Raw genomic sequence first — 19,133 nt, 5'->3', positions numbered from 1 at the left:
AACAAAGACCCAACGCAGCCAAAAATAAATAAAATTAAAAAATAAACAGCAAGGCCCTACTGTATAGCACAGGGAACTGTATTCAATACCCTATAATAAACCATAATGGAAAAGGATATGAAAAAGAATGTGAAAGAATATCTACATGTATGTGTATATATATTTGAATTTACTGCACACCAGAAACTAACGTGACATTGTATGTAAATCAAGTATACTTAAAAAAAAGAAAAAAAAAATCCCTCTGCTGTGACACCACCTGAAAGTTCACCAAAGGCCCCTGATAACTTGCCTGGAAAGTGGCTGGTTCCTTCACACACTCCCACCTCTTCTCTGCTCCACCCAGAAGTGCTGGCACTCCCAGACCCCAGACTGAGCTTCTAGGGCCAGAGCGAATCCCACAGCCAAAACGATGGGTCTGCTGGGGGCTGTGTGTGGAAAGAAGTAGCAGGAAGCATGAGTAAGGTACTATAGCCCTCAGCTGAAACTGCGTCATCACAGCCAGGGGTAGAGTCTTCATCTTTGTCCCCAGTGCTGGGCACAGCATCTGACACTCAGTTTACGTTAACCCTTACCCCAGGCCTTCCCTAAAGTGGAAGGGACCGACCACTTCCTGGAGCTACCAGCAGAGGGAGCAAGCATCTCACAAATGAAAGGAGCTGGCGGGTTGCAGGGTAGTGGGGAGGAGGACCGAGCCCGGCCTTTCTTGAGGTCGGGTCTTCAGAGAACGGGACCCTGCGGCATTGGTGGCCACCAGTCCCTTCCCCACGATGACATCCCCACGTGCATCCTCAGACCCACCCCAGGAAGAGAAGTTGAGTCAGTTGTCCAGGCTGCAGCTGGGAGCGGGGCAAGTGTCAGGGAGTTAGAGCAGTGGCCTGGCTGGTCTACAGATTAGCCCAGCTGACTGCTCCCTGATCTCACTCTCCCTTACCTCCCCACCTACCAGCCTGCCAAATGGGTGGCTTCTCCTAAACTGGGGAGAAAAGATGTCGTTACAAGGACCAAGGTCTTCAAGGCTCAGCCTAGGACATGGCTCTTTGACCCCTGACCTCCAACTTCATCTTCTTGTTCCTTTCCCTGAAAGGACAGCCTTATAGACTCCCCAGATGACCTGTCCTAACTACAACCCCAGAAGTACACCGTCTCAGGAAGCCCTCTTGTGAAAGGATCCTCCAGCTTTCCCATTGGAACTTTCTGGAGTTCAGGATCCCCAACTCCATGACAGACCCAGGACAGGGTGGCACGTGCCTGGGGACAGCTCTGCACCAGCTGAGATCGGACTGCAGCTCCACAAGGTCCCGGCTGGCCATGTGACCTTAGCAAGTCACTCAGCCACCCCGAACCTGTTTCCTCATCTGCTATTTCTTGGCCTATTTCCTTCACCGAGCTGTTAGGAGATGAAACAAGATAGTGTTGGTAAAAATGGTTTGAGGAAGTGTAAAGTATTGCAAAAGCATGAGGAAGACCAGAACTGCAGTTCTCAGAGCTCGAGGATTCAGCCTTGGGATCAGAACAGTAAGGTCCCTCATCTTTTTTCTAAACTCCATCAGCCTAGAATCTCCTTGAAGACTCTGCCCCCAACCCATCAACAGGGAAAGGATGCTACTGCTTCTTGCTGGAGGTCCTTCCCTGAAGGTCTCTGCCTCCTTTTGCAACAAAATGACCCAGATGCTGCAGGTGGCAGCTCCGTCTCGGGTTTCAGTGCAGGTTTATTTCAATTTTATATTTTATTCCAGGCAAGTGCTTATTACATGGATAGTATTCATGTCTCAATACCTAATGTCTTGGAGCATGAACAGCCACTAGAATACAGTTCAATAGTAAAAATACAATATGTACAAAATTAGGGTTTTTGTAGTTTTTTTGTTTGTTTTTTCCCACACAGCAGATGTATCCAAACACATAAAAATCTCTACAGTCTGGGGTCGCTACGATTTATATTTTAGGAAACAGAGACACAGTGACCAAGTCCTCACTGTAAACAAGGGCCACCTCTTTGGGGCATGGGGGTGGGACTCTGGGATGGGGGAAGAAGAAGCTGTTCCTGGAAAGGGCAGGGGTTATGGGGACCCCTAATTCCCTTCCAGGAATTCCCTGCCCTTCTTTGGCCCCCCAAGGAACCAACCTCCCCATCTCCCCGAGGTAAAGACTCCCAGCCAGTGAGCCACTCTGAACATCAAAAAGTAAAACACGCATGAGAGGTAAGATGTGTGTGTGTGTGTTTGTGTGCGTGCGCACGTGCGCACGCATCCCCCAGGCTGGAAGGGCTAGGGAGGGGAGGGGCAGGCGGTCCCACGGGGCGAGGACAGATGTGGTCCTGACAGCTCTCAGGGGAGATGCCCAAGGAAGGGCTGGGTGGAGGCTGCCCTCTTGGGCACACAGCGTCACAGCGTTCACGAAAACAACAAAAACAACAGCAACAACACCCATCGTCACCAATCTGGACATAGTCATTCGGCACTAGATTCCGAGGCCCGCACTGCTGCAGTGAGGGCGGGGAGGGGCAGGGGCGCGGGCGGATGAGGTATCTGTGCAGGCCCGAGGGGCAACTGGCTAACAGGACAGTTTCAAGGTGAGCAGAGCTGAGAGGAGGACGGCTCGCCAGTACTTCTCTGACTGTTCCTGGGGGCCAGGCCTGCCCTTCTCCCTCTGCTCTTTCTAACATAATCACACCAGGAAGAGTGAAACCAGCTCCGCCCCAAACAGGGTGGTAGTGGCAGTGGCTGCAGGTGCAGAAAGGCGGCAAGTGTGAGGGGGGAGCCGCAATTTGGGGGGGGTACAGGGTGCCCTCCTAGAAACCTCTGAGGTGTCCAGAAGGCCTTCCCTTTCCCCACCCCAGGAGACAAGGAAACGGTCCCCAGGTAGGTCTCCAGGACCAAAAGGAACTGAAAGGGAGTTCTCAGGTGGCTCAATCTGTTCAAGACTTTTGCTGGCCTCCTCAGCGTCCCCCTCCCCAGGCTGTCAATTCAAACCTCACACCCAGGAACACTGGCTTCCCCCTCCACAGACACTCTGAAAGGCCATTGGTGAGTGTGTCCAGGTGGGGAGCCAAGTGTGCACATGTGTAACTGAGTGTGTCTGACACAAGGCCACTTGTAATAATATGCACGTAAAAAGAGAAGCCAAAGCAGTCTGCTGAGGCGAAGGCAGGGAAAACCATCCCCTACACACAGGCCCCCTTGCTCCTCCCCACCGCAAGCTCAGCCCCGCCCTTGGCCCAGCTGAGGACCTTTCCTCGCAGGAAGGTGGTGGCACACAGCAGCCCCCACTGGGGAGGGCAGGCTCAGAACAGCCTGCTGGAGAAAGGGGGACGTTCAGAGCAAAGAAAGATGGTGCCAGCGATGGAGAAGCTGGGTCAGAAACAACAGTCCTCCCGGGTCTGGCCATGCTCCCTCCCACAGGTCCCCAGGGCCAAGCCCCTGGATTTTAACTTCCTGGTTACCTCAACAGCGTGGCTTCAGGCTCCTGGAACCCAGACCAGACGCTGGTCCATCTCCCAGGCAGCAAGGAGGCGTCCAGGTGTACTCATCCCTCCGGGGAGTGCACAGTACCGAACAGAGGCCAGACCTCCTCTCTACTTTCTGGAAGCCAAGAGTCAAGTCCAGGGATGGGGACAGGGTCCAGAGCACCCTCCTCTCAGTCCAGACCTGGCTGGAGGTCAAGGGGGGGCAGGAGGAGACAGCCAAGCTCCTCATTCCCCGCCCCCGCCCTCAGCCTGCCTTCCTTAAGACGGGAGCCCAGGGGCGAGGGTTGAGGGGCCTGGGAAGCTTGGCAAGGGCTTGGGTTTGGTTTACTATTAGTAGAGAACTGTCTTTACTAGTTTGTTGTGATGAGTCTCAACGACTGCAACCAGGTTGGAGAGCTCCAGGCTGGGGCACCCACCTGTCTGGAGTCTGGGGGACTCCACACAAGCCACATCCTAGGATCTGTCACCTGTACTCAGAGCAGGGCCCCCACTCAGTCCCCAGCTTTCCGGGCCAAGGTGCTTCAGTTCTGCTTCCCCCCTTTCCCCTCCAGAACCCAGGGAAGAGAAAGCTGAAGCTTGGGAGGGGAGGGCCCGGGCGCTCAGCCATCTCACCAGACAGAGCAATAGCAGCAGCAGCAGCACAGGAAGGTGGGCAGGGCAGGGGGAAGCGGGAGAACACGATGTCCACATCGCACTGGTTTCCGGGGATGGGGGGCGGGAAGGGCTCTGGAGCTGGCACCAGGCCGGACAGGCGGCACGTTTGCCAGAGCGTCTCTCATCACTTTGTCAAGTCCTAGTGCAGTGGGGTGACCCCCTGCCCTGTGCCCAGCTCCCTGGGGAGGCCCCTCCCTCCCCTGGCTCAGAGTCTCTGCACCCCCTTCCCCTAGGAGGCCTGGGGGTGGGTATGGGTGGGGCGGGCCTGGGCCTGGCTGGAATGTGTGGAGCTGGTGGGTGGGAGAGTGGGGGACAGGTCTCCCTCCCTGCCCCCACAGGGGGCCTCTGAGTGGCCTCATCCTCAAGCCAGCTTGAGCGTGCTGACCGGGAAGGAGGGCATGGTGACCATGGTCACAGGGTTGAGCACTGTCTGGCCCACCAGCTGGGGGTGGTGCACCACCTGAGCCCCTACGGCTGGCTTCGCCATGACTGTGGCCGGGGGCCCCAGCCCGGCCGTGCCATTCACTTGCTGGTGTGAGAGGGTGTGGGCGATGTGGCTCACCGCCACGGGCTGGCTCACCGCCACAGGCTGCGGGTACAGGGGCAGCTGGGAGCCAAGGTGGGCCACGTGGTTGAGGGCGGCAGGGTGCACCGTGATGTGGCCAATGGGGGGTGTGGCGGGCGCCAGCTGCACAGCAGGGCTGGGGGCCGAGGGGGCGATGTGGGCGATGTGCTTGCCACCCGGCCCCTGCAGGACATGGTTCACAGTCTGGATGACTGAGGCGTGGGTGGTGGCGGTGTGGGCAATGACCGTGGAGCCTCCCCCAGCCGCAGCCACCAGATGGGCTGGAGCGGGCACCAGCGTTTGGGCCGGGGCAGCTGGGGGCGGGGGAGGGGCTGGCAGAGGTGTCTTCTGCTGTGGCGGCGGCGGCTGTTGCCCGGGGAGGTGGGCAGGAGACAGGGCCACAGGCTGGGGGTGGGGAGGCAGAGGCGTGGGCGCAGTGCTGGGTGGTGGCTTCGGCAGCTCCGGGCGGGGGCGATGGCTCAGCTTAGGTGGGCCCAGGCCGGCCTGGTCCTCCTCCATATCCTCGTCTATGTTGTCCTCGCCCTCTGTGGGGGGGGCACGCGGATAGGCACAGGTCAGAAGGGCTTGGCAGGGAGAGCCTGGAGGAGCAGATGACCCTGGGGGCCCGAACGTTATGGGGCTGGGGTGGGGCCGACACGGAGCGGGTGGGGGGTGGAGCTCACCGGAAGCAGTGGAGGTGGAGGCCTGGTCATCGTCAGGCTGGCCCGTCTGCCGGAGCACGCGGTCAATCTCCAGCACGTCCATCCACTGGCTCAGCTCATGCTTGAGCTCCGCCAGCCGCTGCTGCGTGGCAATCTTTTCCCGCGCCAGACGCTCCATCTCATGTTCATATTCTTTCTCCTTCCTCTTCAGGGACTGGAGAACAGAGCCAGTAACAGCAAGGTATCCTGAGTGGCAGCCACGGGGCCCACGGTACCACAAACACCTCCTGCCGCTGCCCTCACCTCCAGATCACCCGGCCCCCAGGGGCAGCTGCGCAGTGACCAGGGGCCCGGGCGGACGGGGGCTGTTGGAGACCACACCTGCCTCCTGGTCCACGGCTCTGCCTAGGGAGGCCCAGCATCTGGCAACCGTGGGCTCTCAGGCAGGTGTGGATCCAGGTCAGTCCCTCCCCTACCCCCACATCAACTCCGTCCTGAGGGGCTTCGCTGCCTCTTGCCCCATCCACCGTCCTGGCGGCACCTCCCTCCATTCTGCGGAGCAGAACGGAAAGGGTAACAGATTTCTCAGTGGTGCCCAAGGCCCCCACTGTTATTCACACCATCCTGTCACTCACAGATGCCACAAGCTACCCTCCATGGAACCCATGCCTCAAAGATCCCCAGACGACCCTGCCCTTCTCTCCCTTCATCATTCACTAGTCTCCTTAACTTCAATGCCTTTCTCTCCCCTTCATCATTCACTAGTCTCCTTAACTTCAATACCCTTGGAGGATGAGCCACCAGATTCTGAGACCCCCACCTCCTCTCCTCGACCTTCTCTATGTCGTCCCTAACAGCTGTTGGCTGTGCACCTCCTCTCCGACCTCCTGGGCTCCTCCCCACAGTGCCCACCTGTGCCGCCTCTCCATACTGCTCTACGTCCACGCTGCCCGCAGCCCTCCAGACGCCCCAGGTTGCTGAGCTACCCCAGGCCCTGCAATGTGCCCCTCCTTCCACACCTGCCCCTGAGCTGCCCCGGCCAATGAGAAACAGCTCTTGGGAGGACAGCACCGTTGCTTCCACCTGAGCACCCCTGGAGAGGCTCCGTCCTTTACGACAGGTCGCAGGTAGCTCCTCCCCCGTGACACTGAGGCTACCCACTTCACTAAGAACACTGGAGAGAGCTCCCTTGTCCACGGCACCATCTCCCCTTCAACTCCCCCAGGGCCACAGGCAAGCTCTCAGGTCGACCCTCCCGCAGGTGCTGGATGCCCCGCTACCCAGACTGTGGCAATGCTCCCCTGTCAGAAGTGTCTCCAGCTTCCCTTCGAACGATGCTTATTAGCAGCTCTGAATTGCCGGCTCCTGTCCTGTTTCTCAACTCCCTTCCACACCGAGACTCTCTCCTTGTCCTCTGTGACCTCCCGACTGACACTTTATCCAACCATCTCATCTTCAATCTTGCAGGCCTCCCTGTTGCCAGCTTTTCCTCAGCCCAGGCACGTCATGACTGCTGGGTCCACCAGACAGCAAGGACAATCTTGCTGGCTGCTCCCTGAGTCTCTTACCTGACCTGCTCCTGAGCTTCTCGCTTCCAAGGCTTGCCATTCACAGCCAAGTGTGGAGCCCACTGGCTCACACACACATCCTCCCTTCTCCCCCCTCCAGGTCTTACCTGCTTGTGCTCCAGGCCCACCTCTGGGCCCCCACCTCCTCACTTCCATCCCCATCCCACGTCCTCCCGGTACATCCTCCTGCCCTCAAGCCCTTCTTGGCACTGGCACCACACCGCTGAGCGTTTAATGGGACTGTCAGCTTTGAGACTGACACTGGCTCACACGAGCCCCTAAATATTCCACGTTTTGTTTTTCCATCTCAATACATGCTGTCCCTGTCCAACCCTGGGAGCGGGGCAAGGACTGTTCTGCGGTTACCTTACATCCCCTAAGGCTACCAGTGGCCAGGACAGAGCCATGAGTGATGTCTTAGCCTCGGGGGAACAATCTGTGACGACCCGAGCGTGTTGGTACCCACCTCTACCCTGTCTCTCCGCCTCATTACAGGAGAATCACAGTCTCTCATTAGACTTGAGTTTCCCCTGATTCCAGTTCCTTCGGGCAATTTTGCAACAGCCTTTTCTGACTGTTCACCTGACCACCCTGGCACAGCAACGGCTTCAACTCCACACACCAACTGGGCCCAACTTCCCCACGCTCCCTCCTGCAGCCCCAAACTGCTTACATTCCTGGCCTCACAAGTCAGAGATGCCTCAAACGGTAATGCCTGTGACACGCAACCCAGACACAGCGATGCTCTGTACTGACCTGAGATCTGGCAGCTTTACACCTTTTATACTTGTTGCCAGTCCCAGGCCACACACAGCTCTCTATCATCCTGGCTTTGAGATTAACCTGTCTCTCCCCATATTTCTGCCAGAAAGATTCCCCGCTGCCCTGATTTACACACACACACACACACACACACACACACACACACACACACACACACACACACACATCTGGCTTCTCACCTGGTTCTACCCTGAGAGGCCAGTGCTAGACATGCCAATCGGATGGGGCCACATTAATGATGAGGCCTGGGGTGAGTCAGCCCTCACTCAAACCTGGATGCAGGGGGCTGGAAGTGCCTGTCCGGAATGCTACCTGCTAGCTAGTGGGGAGCGTAGACTGCCGGCTCAGGGAGAGAGGATGTCAGGGGCCCAGACCTCCAGTTCTCACCTAGTCCAGCTCTCCACAGGCCTAGAGATCCCTGGAAAGCTTTCCCAGGGTCTAACTTTTGTCCCCATTGCTTCATTCCAAACCCATTTCCTTTCTAAGACTACCTGGATGCGTGGTTTGGTACCTGCCTACTCCTCTTCCTGTTTCTGTCCACTTCACTGATACTGTCTTCAAATCCTTTACTACCTCCAAGGTACTGTGGGTCTGGCTGGGGGCTACAGCTTTCCCATAGCTTCCCACCTCAGCACACAACCAAAGCCCTCAGTCTCCCCACCCTACGTGGTCTCTCCAGTACTCCCTTCCAACTCCCATCTGGTGCCCTGCTGCCTCCATCTCTGCACAGCAACCCTCCTGACCACCTTTAACTTCCAAAAATGCATCCCGCTTCCTCCTACTGGAGAAACTTTGGTCTGCACTGGGCTTTCTGCCCTCCACTTGTCTCGGTCACCCTGGCCTTCAGGTCCCAGCTCAAATGCCCCTTCCTCAGCAGCAACTTCCCTAACTCCCCAGATCCTGTGACCCCTATCCCTACTACGCCCTCGTAAAAGAGTTCTGTTTGGTTATGTGATACTCTGCTGCAAGACCAACCTAAGGACAGAGATCCACATTTTTTCCTTTGCTCCCCACTTTCTAGCCTCCCAATCAGACACAGGGCTGTCCAAAAGTACCTGGATGCGTAAATGAATGAAGCTGAGGATTTACAGAGAGGCTTGTTAAGTTTTCCAGCATTTCTGCTTCCACTGCTAGCCCCAGGACAAGTATCTCTATGGACAGCTTGGGTCCACCTTGCTTCCCACTCAGCCCAGCCCCAAATCCCAAGTCTGCTGGCTCTACTGAGTCTCTTATTTCTGACTTACTTCCAAATCCACCGTCTCGCAATCAAGGCTTCCGGACCTAAGTACGTGCCTACAGGGAGGAACGCGCCATTCCATCCTTCCTACTTCTCAATAATTGCTATCAAGTTAATATTTATAGACGGCCCATCCTCCTCACATCTTTATGACGAAGATACTGTTGCTTCTTCCCACTTAGCATCATCGCAGTGCAGAAGAGAAAACCGATGTTGACAGAAAATGTCAAATAATTTAGACAGGGGTTTGCTCCCGGGCTACATGACTTCCTACGGCTGAAAGACTAGCAATTTAGACTCAAACCCAAGTTCTGCAGAAACTTCCCAGAAAAAAGCCTCCCGGGGATCCTCGCCTCTGAAACCCGAGGCTGGGTCCCCTCCCCCTTCTCTCTCTCCCATTCCCTCTCGGCTGCCGAGGCCCCGCCCCTCCCGGAGCACGCGCGCACCCACGCGGACCCGGCTTTGCTGCGTCACTCCCCATAGGCCGCACCCTCCCTCCGCGCGCGCAGGAGTCCCGCCCCCTGCCCAGCTCTGCCAATCGGCGGGCCCGGCCCCTCCCCTCCCGTGCCGGGAAGCGGCCTGGAAGGGCGCCAGCCCCTCCACCTCGTCCGGAGGGCGGGCGGAAGGGCGCGCGTTCGCGGAAGGCGGGGAGGGAACTGCCGGCTGGGAGCAGGCCCGAAGCAGCGCCTCCGCCCCCCTCCTTCAACAAGTCTGGCTCCGGTTACCTCAGGGCTGTGACCCCTGAGGTAGTTGAGGCCGGGGAAAGGGTGGCCCACCCGGGGCGTGATGCCGCCCAGCCCCCAAGCTTCCCAAGAGCGCCGACTGGGAGACCCTGAGGCTGCCCCGCCTCCGCAGCCCGGGAGCCCTAAGTCCCTCCCACTCCCTAACGGCTACCTCCGGCTGTCTCCAGGGCAGCCGAGCACGGCCGTTCGCCCCACCCCCCACAGCCTCCTTCCCGGCACGCGGAACCCTCGGTTTCCAGGGAAACCGAAACTCGGGCCGTCACGGCAACGGTCTTATCTGGCGGTGCCCCCCCGCCCCGTACTGCGGAGAGGAGCCAATGCCCAAAGGCAAGGGACACACGGCCAGGAGGGTCCCTTAAAAAAGAGCTTCTTTTAAACCCTGAGGGAAGGCGAACGTAAGCCTTTAGGTTAGGTGACCCCGGGGCTTCTCGTCGTGCAGACTGCCGCATTACACCCTCCCCTAGGTTTACCCCCCAAAGTCAGGGGGTGGCACCTCCGTGCGCTTACTGCAAGGATCTTGGTCCGTCTGGGCTACAAGTCGCGGGCTGGGGGGGGAAGGTGTTTCAAGGGCGCCACCCTGCGGAACGAGCCACGCCCAGCCCCCCCCACCCCGTGATAGTCTCAGGCTGAAACCAGTTCCCGCCCAGGCACTGCGGGCGGGCGCGGTGGAGGCGCCGGCCACCCCACGCCTTCCCACCCGCCGGGGCACTAACGCGCGGCAGGCGGTAAGGCAGGGCCGCGGACCGAGCTGACACTGAGCCGCAGGGACCGTGCCGATCGCGGGGCTCCGCGGGGCAGCCCGGCGGGGGAGGGGAGCCGAGCGCCACCACCGCGCTCCCCTGCGCACGCGCGCCGGTCCCCCGCCCCCTCCCGGGCGGGGAGCCCCGCTGACGTCAGCCGGGCCATGTGCTCGGCGCCCGCGTGGAGGCGGGCGGGGGAGCCGGTGAGGGAGCGAGGGCGGGGCCGCGGAGGGGAGGCGGGGCGCGCAGGAAGCCGGCGCAGCGTCCGTCGCCCGCCCTCTTCTGGGCCTTGCTTCCCTCCCCCATACCTGAATGTACCGCAGCGCCGTGCGCAACACGCTCAGATTCGATGTCTTCTTGTCATCCACGTTGGGGATGTTGCGCTTCAGGGTCTCAAAGCACTCCTTCAGATGGGCCCTCCTGGGGAGAGGAAGCAGCGCCGGTCAGCCGGACGCCAGGGGGCCAGGGGCGGGAGGGAAGGCCTAAGGAGAGCTTGGGGACCACGGACGGACCGTCCCCGTAGCTCGCGGGGCGGGCCCAGAGTCACAAGCTCACACACACACACCTGTTCTTCTCCAGCTTGTTGTGGACTTCTCTGGTTCCGATTCTGAAATCCAGACAGACAGGGGGCTCAGGGAGGAGGGCCCAATTAGGCGGCCTTCCCACCCCCTGCCCCCCCCAAATGCCACAGGCTTTTTGTCCCTGACATTGTCTCTCTAGAGAAGCAGCGATGAGAGCTGTTCAGTTGTTCGCCCTGTTTCGTGGGGCATACACCCCCTGGAGGGCACATGTAGGCTCGTAATTCACAACCCCTTTACCTTCCATCACATCCATGCACCTGTGAAGGGCTCCTGGGATAGCCAGTGGACCCCGGCCCTTACCCAAGAGCCCCATAATCCAATACCCTGTCCAAAGGCCTTGAAATGCCATTAGCCTCAACCTTGGAGGGCGTCAGAAAACACAGAAGCCTGAGAACAACAGAGGGCAATGACCATTCCCCACTCCCAGGGTGAGGACATATCCAAATATAGGAAGGCGCTTCTGGGCTGGGGAGGCAGGGCCGTGGCTCTGCCAGGCTAGCTTGGGAGGGTACTTTCTCTCTTGCACACCGCTCAGGCTGTGGGCCGTTGGTTCTCCTTTCCATCCCACCAGCCCCTGTGCCACACCTCACTCACCCCCCAGGCCTCTTCTTCTGTTCGCTGGATTTGACTTCTTCAGCGGGTGCCAGCTTCAGGGTCCCAAGAGTGGATGGGGGTGGCTGCTGGGGGGCCAGCTGGGGCTGGACTCCAGGGTGTGGGGCGATGGTCAGGATGGGTGTGGGGAGGGGCTGCAAAGGCTTGGGGCTGCCAGTGGGTGGAACGGTGGCCTTGGAGTCCGGCAGTAGAGGAGAAGGAGTGGGCCCCTGCGGCCTGGTGGGAAGGGGGGCCGACTCCTTAATGCTGAGTCCAGGGGCGCTAACCAGAGCCGGCTGGCGAGGTGCCAGGGGCAGAGGTGGGGGCGGGGGCAGAGGCTGAGGGGAGCTGGTCACTACAGGAATAGGGATGACAGTCAGTGGGGTGGGGGTGGCCAGCGGGGGCGGGGGTGCCGGCGGGGGCGCGGGCGGCGACAGAGGCAGGGGCGGTGCCTCGATGCGGGGTTCCTCCACCGGCAGGGCGTGGGCCAGCCTGGCCAGGCTGCTGGCCTGCTGCTGCTCCCGCTCCCGCTCCCGCTCCAGGCGAAGCCGCTCCTGTTCCTCTACACAGAGAGAACGCCAGGGGTGTCTCAGCAGGGCCGGCGGTCCTGGGCCCCAGCTTCACCTGTCCTCCAGGTGCAACCCCTCCTCTGACCCCATCCCAGGCAGCACCCGGTGACACCACAAATACTCATCCACACTCGATAGTTCAGCACTGGGCTAAGCGCTGGGGACACAGCAGTGATCAAATAAAACAGACTCCTGGTCCTTGCTGTTGGGGAGCTCATAGACGGGGGTGGGGTGAGGGGATACGACAAATAACAGGGATAACAATCCAGGCTGGGGGAAGAAAGAGGCTGTGGAAAGGCCGAGCAGGAGCTGTCAGTGCGGGTGCTGGAGGCCGGGCACCCTGAATGTTGAAGTAAGCAGGTGATGAGCAGGGGCTGCAAGGCTAAGGGGAGGGAGTGATAGATGAGGTGAGTAAAGGCCCGCCCACAAATGACCTCACAGGCCACCAGGAGAATAGAGGAAGTGGTCAAATCCTAGATTCTGGGGAGGTACCTTCTAGAGGGCAGGCGGTACCTTCATTTCATAGATGAGATAAATTAGCTCAAAGAGGCAAAATGATTTGTTGAGGGTCATACTGTGAGTCAAAGGTAAAACTGGGGCTAAACCCAGCCAGGTCTTCTGACACCTGGTGAATGCTTGGTACTTGCTGTGCCAACGTATGCTCACTAGGTGTCTATACGCGTGTACACACACACACACACACACACACACACACACACACACACACACACACACACACACACACACACACACACACACACACACACACACACACACACACACACACACACACCCTGTATCTCACAAGAGCCCCACAGCGCAAGCAGGGCAGGGATATCACCTTCAGCTCACACGTGAGGAAACTAGGCCCAGGACTCCGGACTCCGAGGCTAGGTCCCAAAGCCTGTTTCCTCAAGGTCTATACCCAAAATGCACCTGGTCCTTCTCTGCCCTTTGTTGTGCTGGAACTTATTCCCCACCACCACCAGCAGCAAAAACTACAAAAGTAAGAAAGTAAGAGGCAAGCAGAAAGGAAAGCAGGGCTTTTAAACGGGGGTTGAACAGGGCAGTGAGCTCCAACAACCTTGCACGCCTCAGTTCAGCATCTCTGCCAAAAGCTCCGCCAGAAAGAGAGGCCTGCTCAGCAGTGGGCTGAGAACAGGGCAAAGGGAGAGGCCCCTCCCGATTCAGAGGCCCCTCTCCATCCCCACCCTGCCCCCCACCATTCTAGTTCCCAGGCTACAGGTTTGGGCCAGGGCCCAGGGGAGCGGCTGAAGCCCCCAGGCCAGGGAGCAGGCTGGTCAACCAGCCCTTCCTCCTGTCCCGATTCACCACGCTGCTGACTAACAGAGCTGACAGCACAGGGCCGACACGCCCCAAACACACCACCCACAAACACACCACCCACAAGGGGTGGGGCTAGGGGGCAAGGTTAGCTAAGTGCCCCCTGGGGAGAAGAGCACCCCACCACACAGGTCTTTGGGCTCAGCACCCCCCACCAGAACGTGAGGCCTCAGGGCCCTTTGGCCAATCAACGACTTGAGTGTGAGCCAGGCCTGCTCAGAGCCCCTCCCTCCCACAGAGAAGAAGAGGCGAAGGAGGAAGTACGGGGAAGTGTTCTGAGAGGGCAAGCACTCAGTGGTTTCCCAGCAGCCAGCATTCAAGGGCTGGAGTCAGCAGGCACGGCCTCTTCCGCGTCTCCCCTGCCCCTCAGGAAGGGAAGCCGGCAGGCCTGCACCAGCTTGCTGCTGAAGCCAGCAGCACTGGCTTCTGTTACAGGCCCAGAGAAAACCAGCTCTCTGCGCTCCTGCTTCCCACAGGCCACACTGGGAAAGGAGCCCTTCTCAGGCCCAGCCTGGGACATCCCCAGTCCGCTCCCCACCTCCCCCCACCCCACGCCCAAGACAAGGTCCTGGAGCTCAGGGCCCAAAACAGCCCCATCTCCATTCCTTTGATCCAGGACCTGAACTTTCACTGGCCTTGGAGCAAGTGTTCCACTCTCCCACAAGCAGGAGGACAGACAGGGCCCCGAACCCCAAGACCAGGTGCTCTGGGAACCTAGAATGAAGGCAAACCTCGTATTCCCCATATTTTAAGTCAACTCCAAAGCGCACCCAGGAGATGGCAACCTCCTTCTCACCTACCCTCTCTCTTCCAGGGCCAGGCAGGCACGTTTCACAGAAGCCAGGAAGGACCCAGGTGAATGGCCAAGCTCTATCACACCTGGATCAGCATGAAAAAGCTTAACTGATGGTGAAGAAGAGGGGGCGCCCCAGGCCAGATCCAGCCCACTACAGCCTCCTGCCTTCATTCCCCACCCAGCACTGACCCCCTTCCTGTGCACTGGGCGGGGGAAACAAAGTGGGGAGAGCGAACTGGGTTTTAGTAAATATGGGTTTAGGCTCTTCAAAATAATGCTCTGCTGCACCCTTGGGTGCACCCCTCTTCTCACACACATACTCTGGCACCTTCCCTGGGCTCTGCCCAGAAGCTGCCCCCAGTAATTTTGCATGACCCTTCTGGGTGATCCAGGGGCCAAGGGTCCAGGCCGACAGTGAAGAGTATGGGCTCTGAGCTTCCCCCAAGCCACTGTGGCCTAGGGGCTCAGCAGGCACAGACCTGGGGCCAGAGGAGTCCACACCAGGTGGTGGCCCCCAATGTTCAGGGGCATTTTCCCCTTCTACACGTAACAGGGAGCTTGGTGCACGAGGCAGGCACAGGGTGCCACTAGCTCAGGTAGAGAAGAGGGTCCCATTTGAGTCACTTCCATGACTGCTGGAAATGACCAGGCCTTCCTGCTGGCCACCAGGATGGCCTTGCCCTTTCCTCTCTCCCCTCGTGCACAAACACGCACATGCACACACATCCTCGGTTCATCATTTGAGCAAACTGGCTGGTCTAGGTCATTAACTGTCACTTGAGGCTTGAGGTTGAACGGGGGCCCAGATGAGAGGATCCCTGTTCAGGGTTGCCCATGAGGTACACACCCCCAGAAAGCAGTTCTGGTCAGCCGGCTCACCAGCACCCCCTTCTCTCCCATTTTTTCCCACCCCAAGTTAGAGGACAGAACCTCTAGTAAGAGAAAATAATGAACTGCAGAGATTAAGCTGCTGCAGCCAGGTCTGGCTATCTACACGTGAGTTTTTGGAGTAAACCCGGCTTTCCAGCATCCATCCATCCATCCCCTAAGTCCCCCTGCCCCACCAACAAGAAGCCTCACCTCAGCTCCCTGTCCCCAGTTCTCACCACCTGGAGGAGGGGCAGGGCTCTGCAACTTCTTAGAGGAGAGCCATTCCCATGTTCCTTCCAAGTGTTGCTCAAGTCATCCCTGTGGTTCTTACTGTCAGCTCTGGACTGACTTATTTTGGAAAGCATGGTAGACATGACAGTGAGGGTCTTCTCCCCTCCCCCATATGGCCAACCAGCCTGCGGGTAAAGTGAAGCTGAAGTGAGTGTTCCCTTGGAGCAACAGCAGGGTCAATCCTGTTGCCTCCTAGCACAGTGGGCAGTACACAGAAGGGACACAATAGGAACTCCTGAATTGCATTGTGCTGATGGTGGCAGCAGGTGACTCAGTCTCTCCAAATCTTGTGCACACTCCTCCCCGTGCCGCTGGTCCGGCACGCAAGACATTCTCGGTCACCACCTGCACTGCCCAACACCTGACCCTGCTCTGGACCTCGAAGACAAGGGGGAGGGGCGCGTGAGCTGACGTCCTGGCCCATCAGTTCCGAAAACCCAAGCACTGTCGGTCTCACATATCTCGAGTGACTCTTGACCTTGAGAGGCCGGGTGACCCGCCGCTCCCCCGCCCCTGGTCCACTGCTGCTTCCCCCGCCCGCCGGAGCGGCGGCAGCGGCGGCGGCGGCGGTACACGCTGCAGGCGCGCGCGCGCACACAACACACACTACTACCTCCTGCATGACTCATCATTGAAGCAACAATAGGCAGAGAAAGGAAAGGAGGGCGAAGCACTCTCTTCACCACAACCGACCCGGCCGAAGGGCTTGGGGGGGGGCGGTTGGAGAGAACAGCAGTCCCCGGATATTGCACGCACGCCGAGCCAGGGCTGCGGCCCTCGCAGCAGTCCGGAAAACGGAGGTCTTCCCCCAGTCCCTATTTCTGCAGTACCCTGAAGCTGGGGTCTACCAACAACGGCGCGTGGGGATAGGGGGCATCGCAAATCTCCGTCTCCCCGCTGTCGAGAGAGCACCAAAGTTTGCCCCTTCTCGCCTAGTTCATTCCACACCGCGGCCGGGGGTGCTGCCAGGGAGCCCTGGTGAGAACGTCTTGGGGGGGTCAGTGGGAGTATGTGAGCTCTATATGTCCAGTGATTCTGAGGGTTTCCCTAGCCCCAGGATCAAAAACAGGAATTTGGGGGGAGAACCGACAGGTGAGCTCGGCTCCTCCCTCGTAGGGCAAAGGCTCTCCCAAGGAGATGCCCAGCGGCCAGAGCCAGGGCCCAACCCGGCGCCAGGCCCCTAGCCAGCCCCGCCCAGGCCCCGCCCCCGGCCGAGCGCGAGGCGGCTGGGAGGGGCTGGGCTGCGCCGTCCCCAGCGGGAGTGTCCCCCGTGCACGTGGTCGGGGGCGGGGCCGGTCCACGTCACCACCCGGTGTAACCAACGGGCTTGGAACGCAGGCACACGCAACATTCCAGCCGAGAGCGGGTTTGGAACGCGCAGACACGCCACATTCCACACCGGCTAAAGTGGGGGGCAGCAAGGGGGGCCCGGGGGCTGCCCCCGGAGACCTGCGGGCCGTTTCGCAGATGTCCAATCAGTCCGGCTCTCACCCAAACCCTTGATGCGCGACCCAGCCCAGCTCTGAGAGGCGGGGTCAGGCGGGGCTGGCCAGGATCATAAGACACGCGATGTCATTTTATTCTGCAAAGGCCGCCTCCGCCCCAAGCGGCGCGTAGATATGCCGGGAGCGCCCCCCGCACAGGGCCAGGGAAGCCGGGGAGCTGCTCCACGTAGAGTAATTCCACCCCCCACTCCATTACACACACGCCCACTCGTGTGCACTAGACACTCGCCCGTGTACACGTCCATCCATCCGCTCTCATCGAGCCTCGCATCACACATCCCCCGTGCATACACGCACACACGCGCGGGTCTGCCACCCCCACGCAACACCATTCCTCACCCCACCCCCCGGCTCGCACATCCTCAGCCCTACCGAGGGCGCCGCTGGCCCACGGGAAAGAAGCCCCCCACGAAAGGTGGCACAAGGGGTGGTAGGCAGCTGGGGTGGCGTCCACAGGAGCCGGGTCCTCCCTGCATGTTAATGAATTCATTAATCTCACTGCCCACAACACTCCTCCCCGGGCGGCGGCTCTTGCGTGGATTCTTGCACTGCCCGGCTTCGCGGGCCGCCCGGGAGGGGGGTACCGCTCGCGGTTTCGCGTGGGATCGGGGACCGGGGTCGCTCGCCTCCCCTTCCCTGGTGCCCCAGGGGCCCAGCCCGGCCGCTCACCACGTGCTCTCTGTTGTTGCTGTGCTTGCCATTCCAGGAAGCGGGCCGCCTCCAGTAACGTCTCTATGCTCATCGCGCCGAAAGCTGCCGGGGGCGCGCCGGGGCCGAGACTGCGGCCCGCAAACCGGGCACAGGTCAGGCTGGCGGGCAGGCAGGAGGGAGGGATCACCTCCGAGGGGCAACAGGACTGGGCGGCACAGCGCACTCCACAGGGAAGAACGGGGGAGCACGGGGAGAAAAATCAAGGTCTCCCCAAATGTTTGCAAAATGTAATTTGCAAATTTAAAAAAATTGATGCAAGAAAAAAAAAAAGGCGGCACTGCCTGCCTCCTTCCCCTCCCTCTCTTCCTCCCTTCTGATGCCTCCCGCCCCGCTGCCCCCAGGAGTCCCGCCGACAAGAAAAGGCTTTGCAACAAGATGGCGAGGAGGCACCGACACACACAACAAGGGAAGGAGCCGCGCTGCCCCCGGCCGCCGCCCCCGCTACTACACCGGGGCCGCAGCCAAAGCCCGGACCGGAGCCCCCGCCCGCAGGGCCGCGGCGTCTCCTGAAGGGAGGGGCGGGGTCCAGGGCGGGCTGGCCCCGCCCACTCGAGACGGCGCGCGCACACGTGGCCTGGGTGGGGGTGGGAGAAGTTCCAGCAGGGTTCGCGCCCTGCATTTCCGCTTTCCCGCCTCGCCCCGCCCCGATTGCCAGCCACAAGTTGAGCGTGTTTGGGTCATTCACAACGAAATTTGTCCTGCTGGAGGGAAAGAGGGGTGGAAAATTCAGGACTTAAGTTAGCTCAAATAAAGATATTCCAGGTCAGGGAAACCTTAGAATGGTTGGCCTGACCCTTGGGTCTCCGCTCCCTACCCACACGTGACCTAATTCCTGCAACCACCAGGCTGTCGCAATTCCCCCGGGATCCGCCCCTGGGCGGAGCTGACGGCAGGAGGCTGCCAGAGAACAGGCGGAGGGAGCGGAGTGGAGATCCGGTTCCGCGTTTTGTCTCCGTTCCTCCCCCCGCAGTGCGTTCGCATCCTATTAGGCGATGTCACCGGGCCGCGGGCCAATGGGCGGGCAGGACAACACGGCATGGAGCAGCTCCACATGGACACCCCGCGCCGCCAGCCCTCTGTTTAAAGGGCCAGTGTCTAAAGGGTCACATTCGCCGGTGCGGATGGGGCCACTGTGTGGAGAGTGGGACGCTGAGAGGGAAATTCTGCAGTTGTGCCCTGACCTACCCTTTCCTTTACCACCCTCCCTTTCAAACCAAGCCTCTCTCTCTCCTTCCTCTAAACTCTCGTCTTTATCCACGCGTGTCTGATGCGGGTGGAGACTCCAACTGTGCCATCCAAGAGGCCGCCCTTTGCTCTGGGGCCAGGCTGAGGGCGGTTACGGCGAAGCGTCCACAGCCCAGACCAAGGGGGCGTGGCGCAAATCGGGAACAACAACGTGGAAGGCGGAAACTCGGCCCTCCCAGTGGCTGGGCGACTGAGGCCGCGGGCGGGGA

At 59.8% G+C, this 19,133-nt stretch overlaps 1 protein-coding gene across 2 annotated transcripts; it reads right to left on the bottom strand.

Moving 5' to 3' along the window:
- Window positions 1-1,678: 1,678 nt before the first annotated feature.
- MNT (MAX network transcriptional repressor) lies at window positions 1,679-18,382 on the bottom strand. 2 transcript variants are annotated; one of them, XM_060133920.1, is made up of 6 exons: window positions 17,638-18,382; window positions 11,597-12,155; window positions 10,987-11,028; window positions 10,730-10,841; window positions 5,372-5,564; window positions 1,679-5,233 (listed from the first exon to the last, which is right to left on the bottom strand). In XM_060133920.1, exons 1-6 carry the CDS (start codon window positions 17,708-17,710, stop codon window positions 4,485-4,487), a joined length of 1,728 nt encoding a protein of 575 aa, XP_059989903.1. In that variant the 5' UTR covers window positions 17,711-18,382; the 3' UTR covers window positions 1,679-4,484. The 2 variants fall into 2 exon arrangements, with proteins under 2 accessions (XP_059989903.1, XP_059989902.1); XM_060133919.1 differs by lacking the exon at window positions 17,638-18,382 and adding an exon at window positions 17,341-17,588.
- Window positions 18,383-19,133: the final 751 nt, after the last annotated feature.

This window comes from Lagenorhynchus albirostris, chromosome 20 (assembly GCF_949774975.1).
Source record: "Lagenorhynchus albirostris chromosome 20, mLagAlb1.1, whole genome shotgun sequence".
In the NCBI taxonomy this organism is placed as follows: domain Eukaryota; kingdom Metazoa; phylum Chordata; class Mammalia; order Artiodactyla; family Delphinidae; genus Lagenorhynchus; species Lagenorhynchus albirostris.
Note: the sequence above shows the minus strand (reverse complement) of the source record. Positions and strands in the feature narration are given on the sequence as shown.

What these genes read in the sequence shown, in the direction of transcription:
- MNT (XM_060133919.1), bottom strand. Translation starts at nt 17,458, where the DNA reads ATGAATTCATTAACATGCAGGGAGGACCCGGCTCCTGTGGACGCCACC. An exon ending in AACAAGCTGGAGAAGAACAG is followed by an intron (nt 10,842 to 10,986) that starts GTGTGTGTGTGT and finishes TCCTCTCCCCAG; the next exon opens with GAGGGCCCATCTGAAGGAGT. An exon ending in CGGCGCTGCGGTACATTCAG is followed by an intron (nt 5,565 to 10,729) that starts GTATGGGGGAGG and finishes TCTGTTCTCCAG; the next exon opens with TCCCTGAAGAGGAAGGAGAA.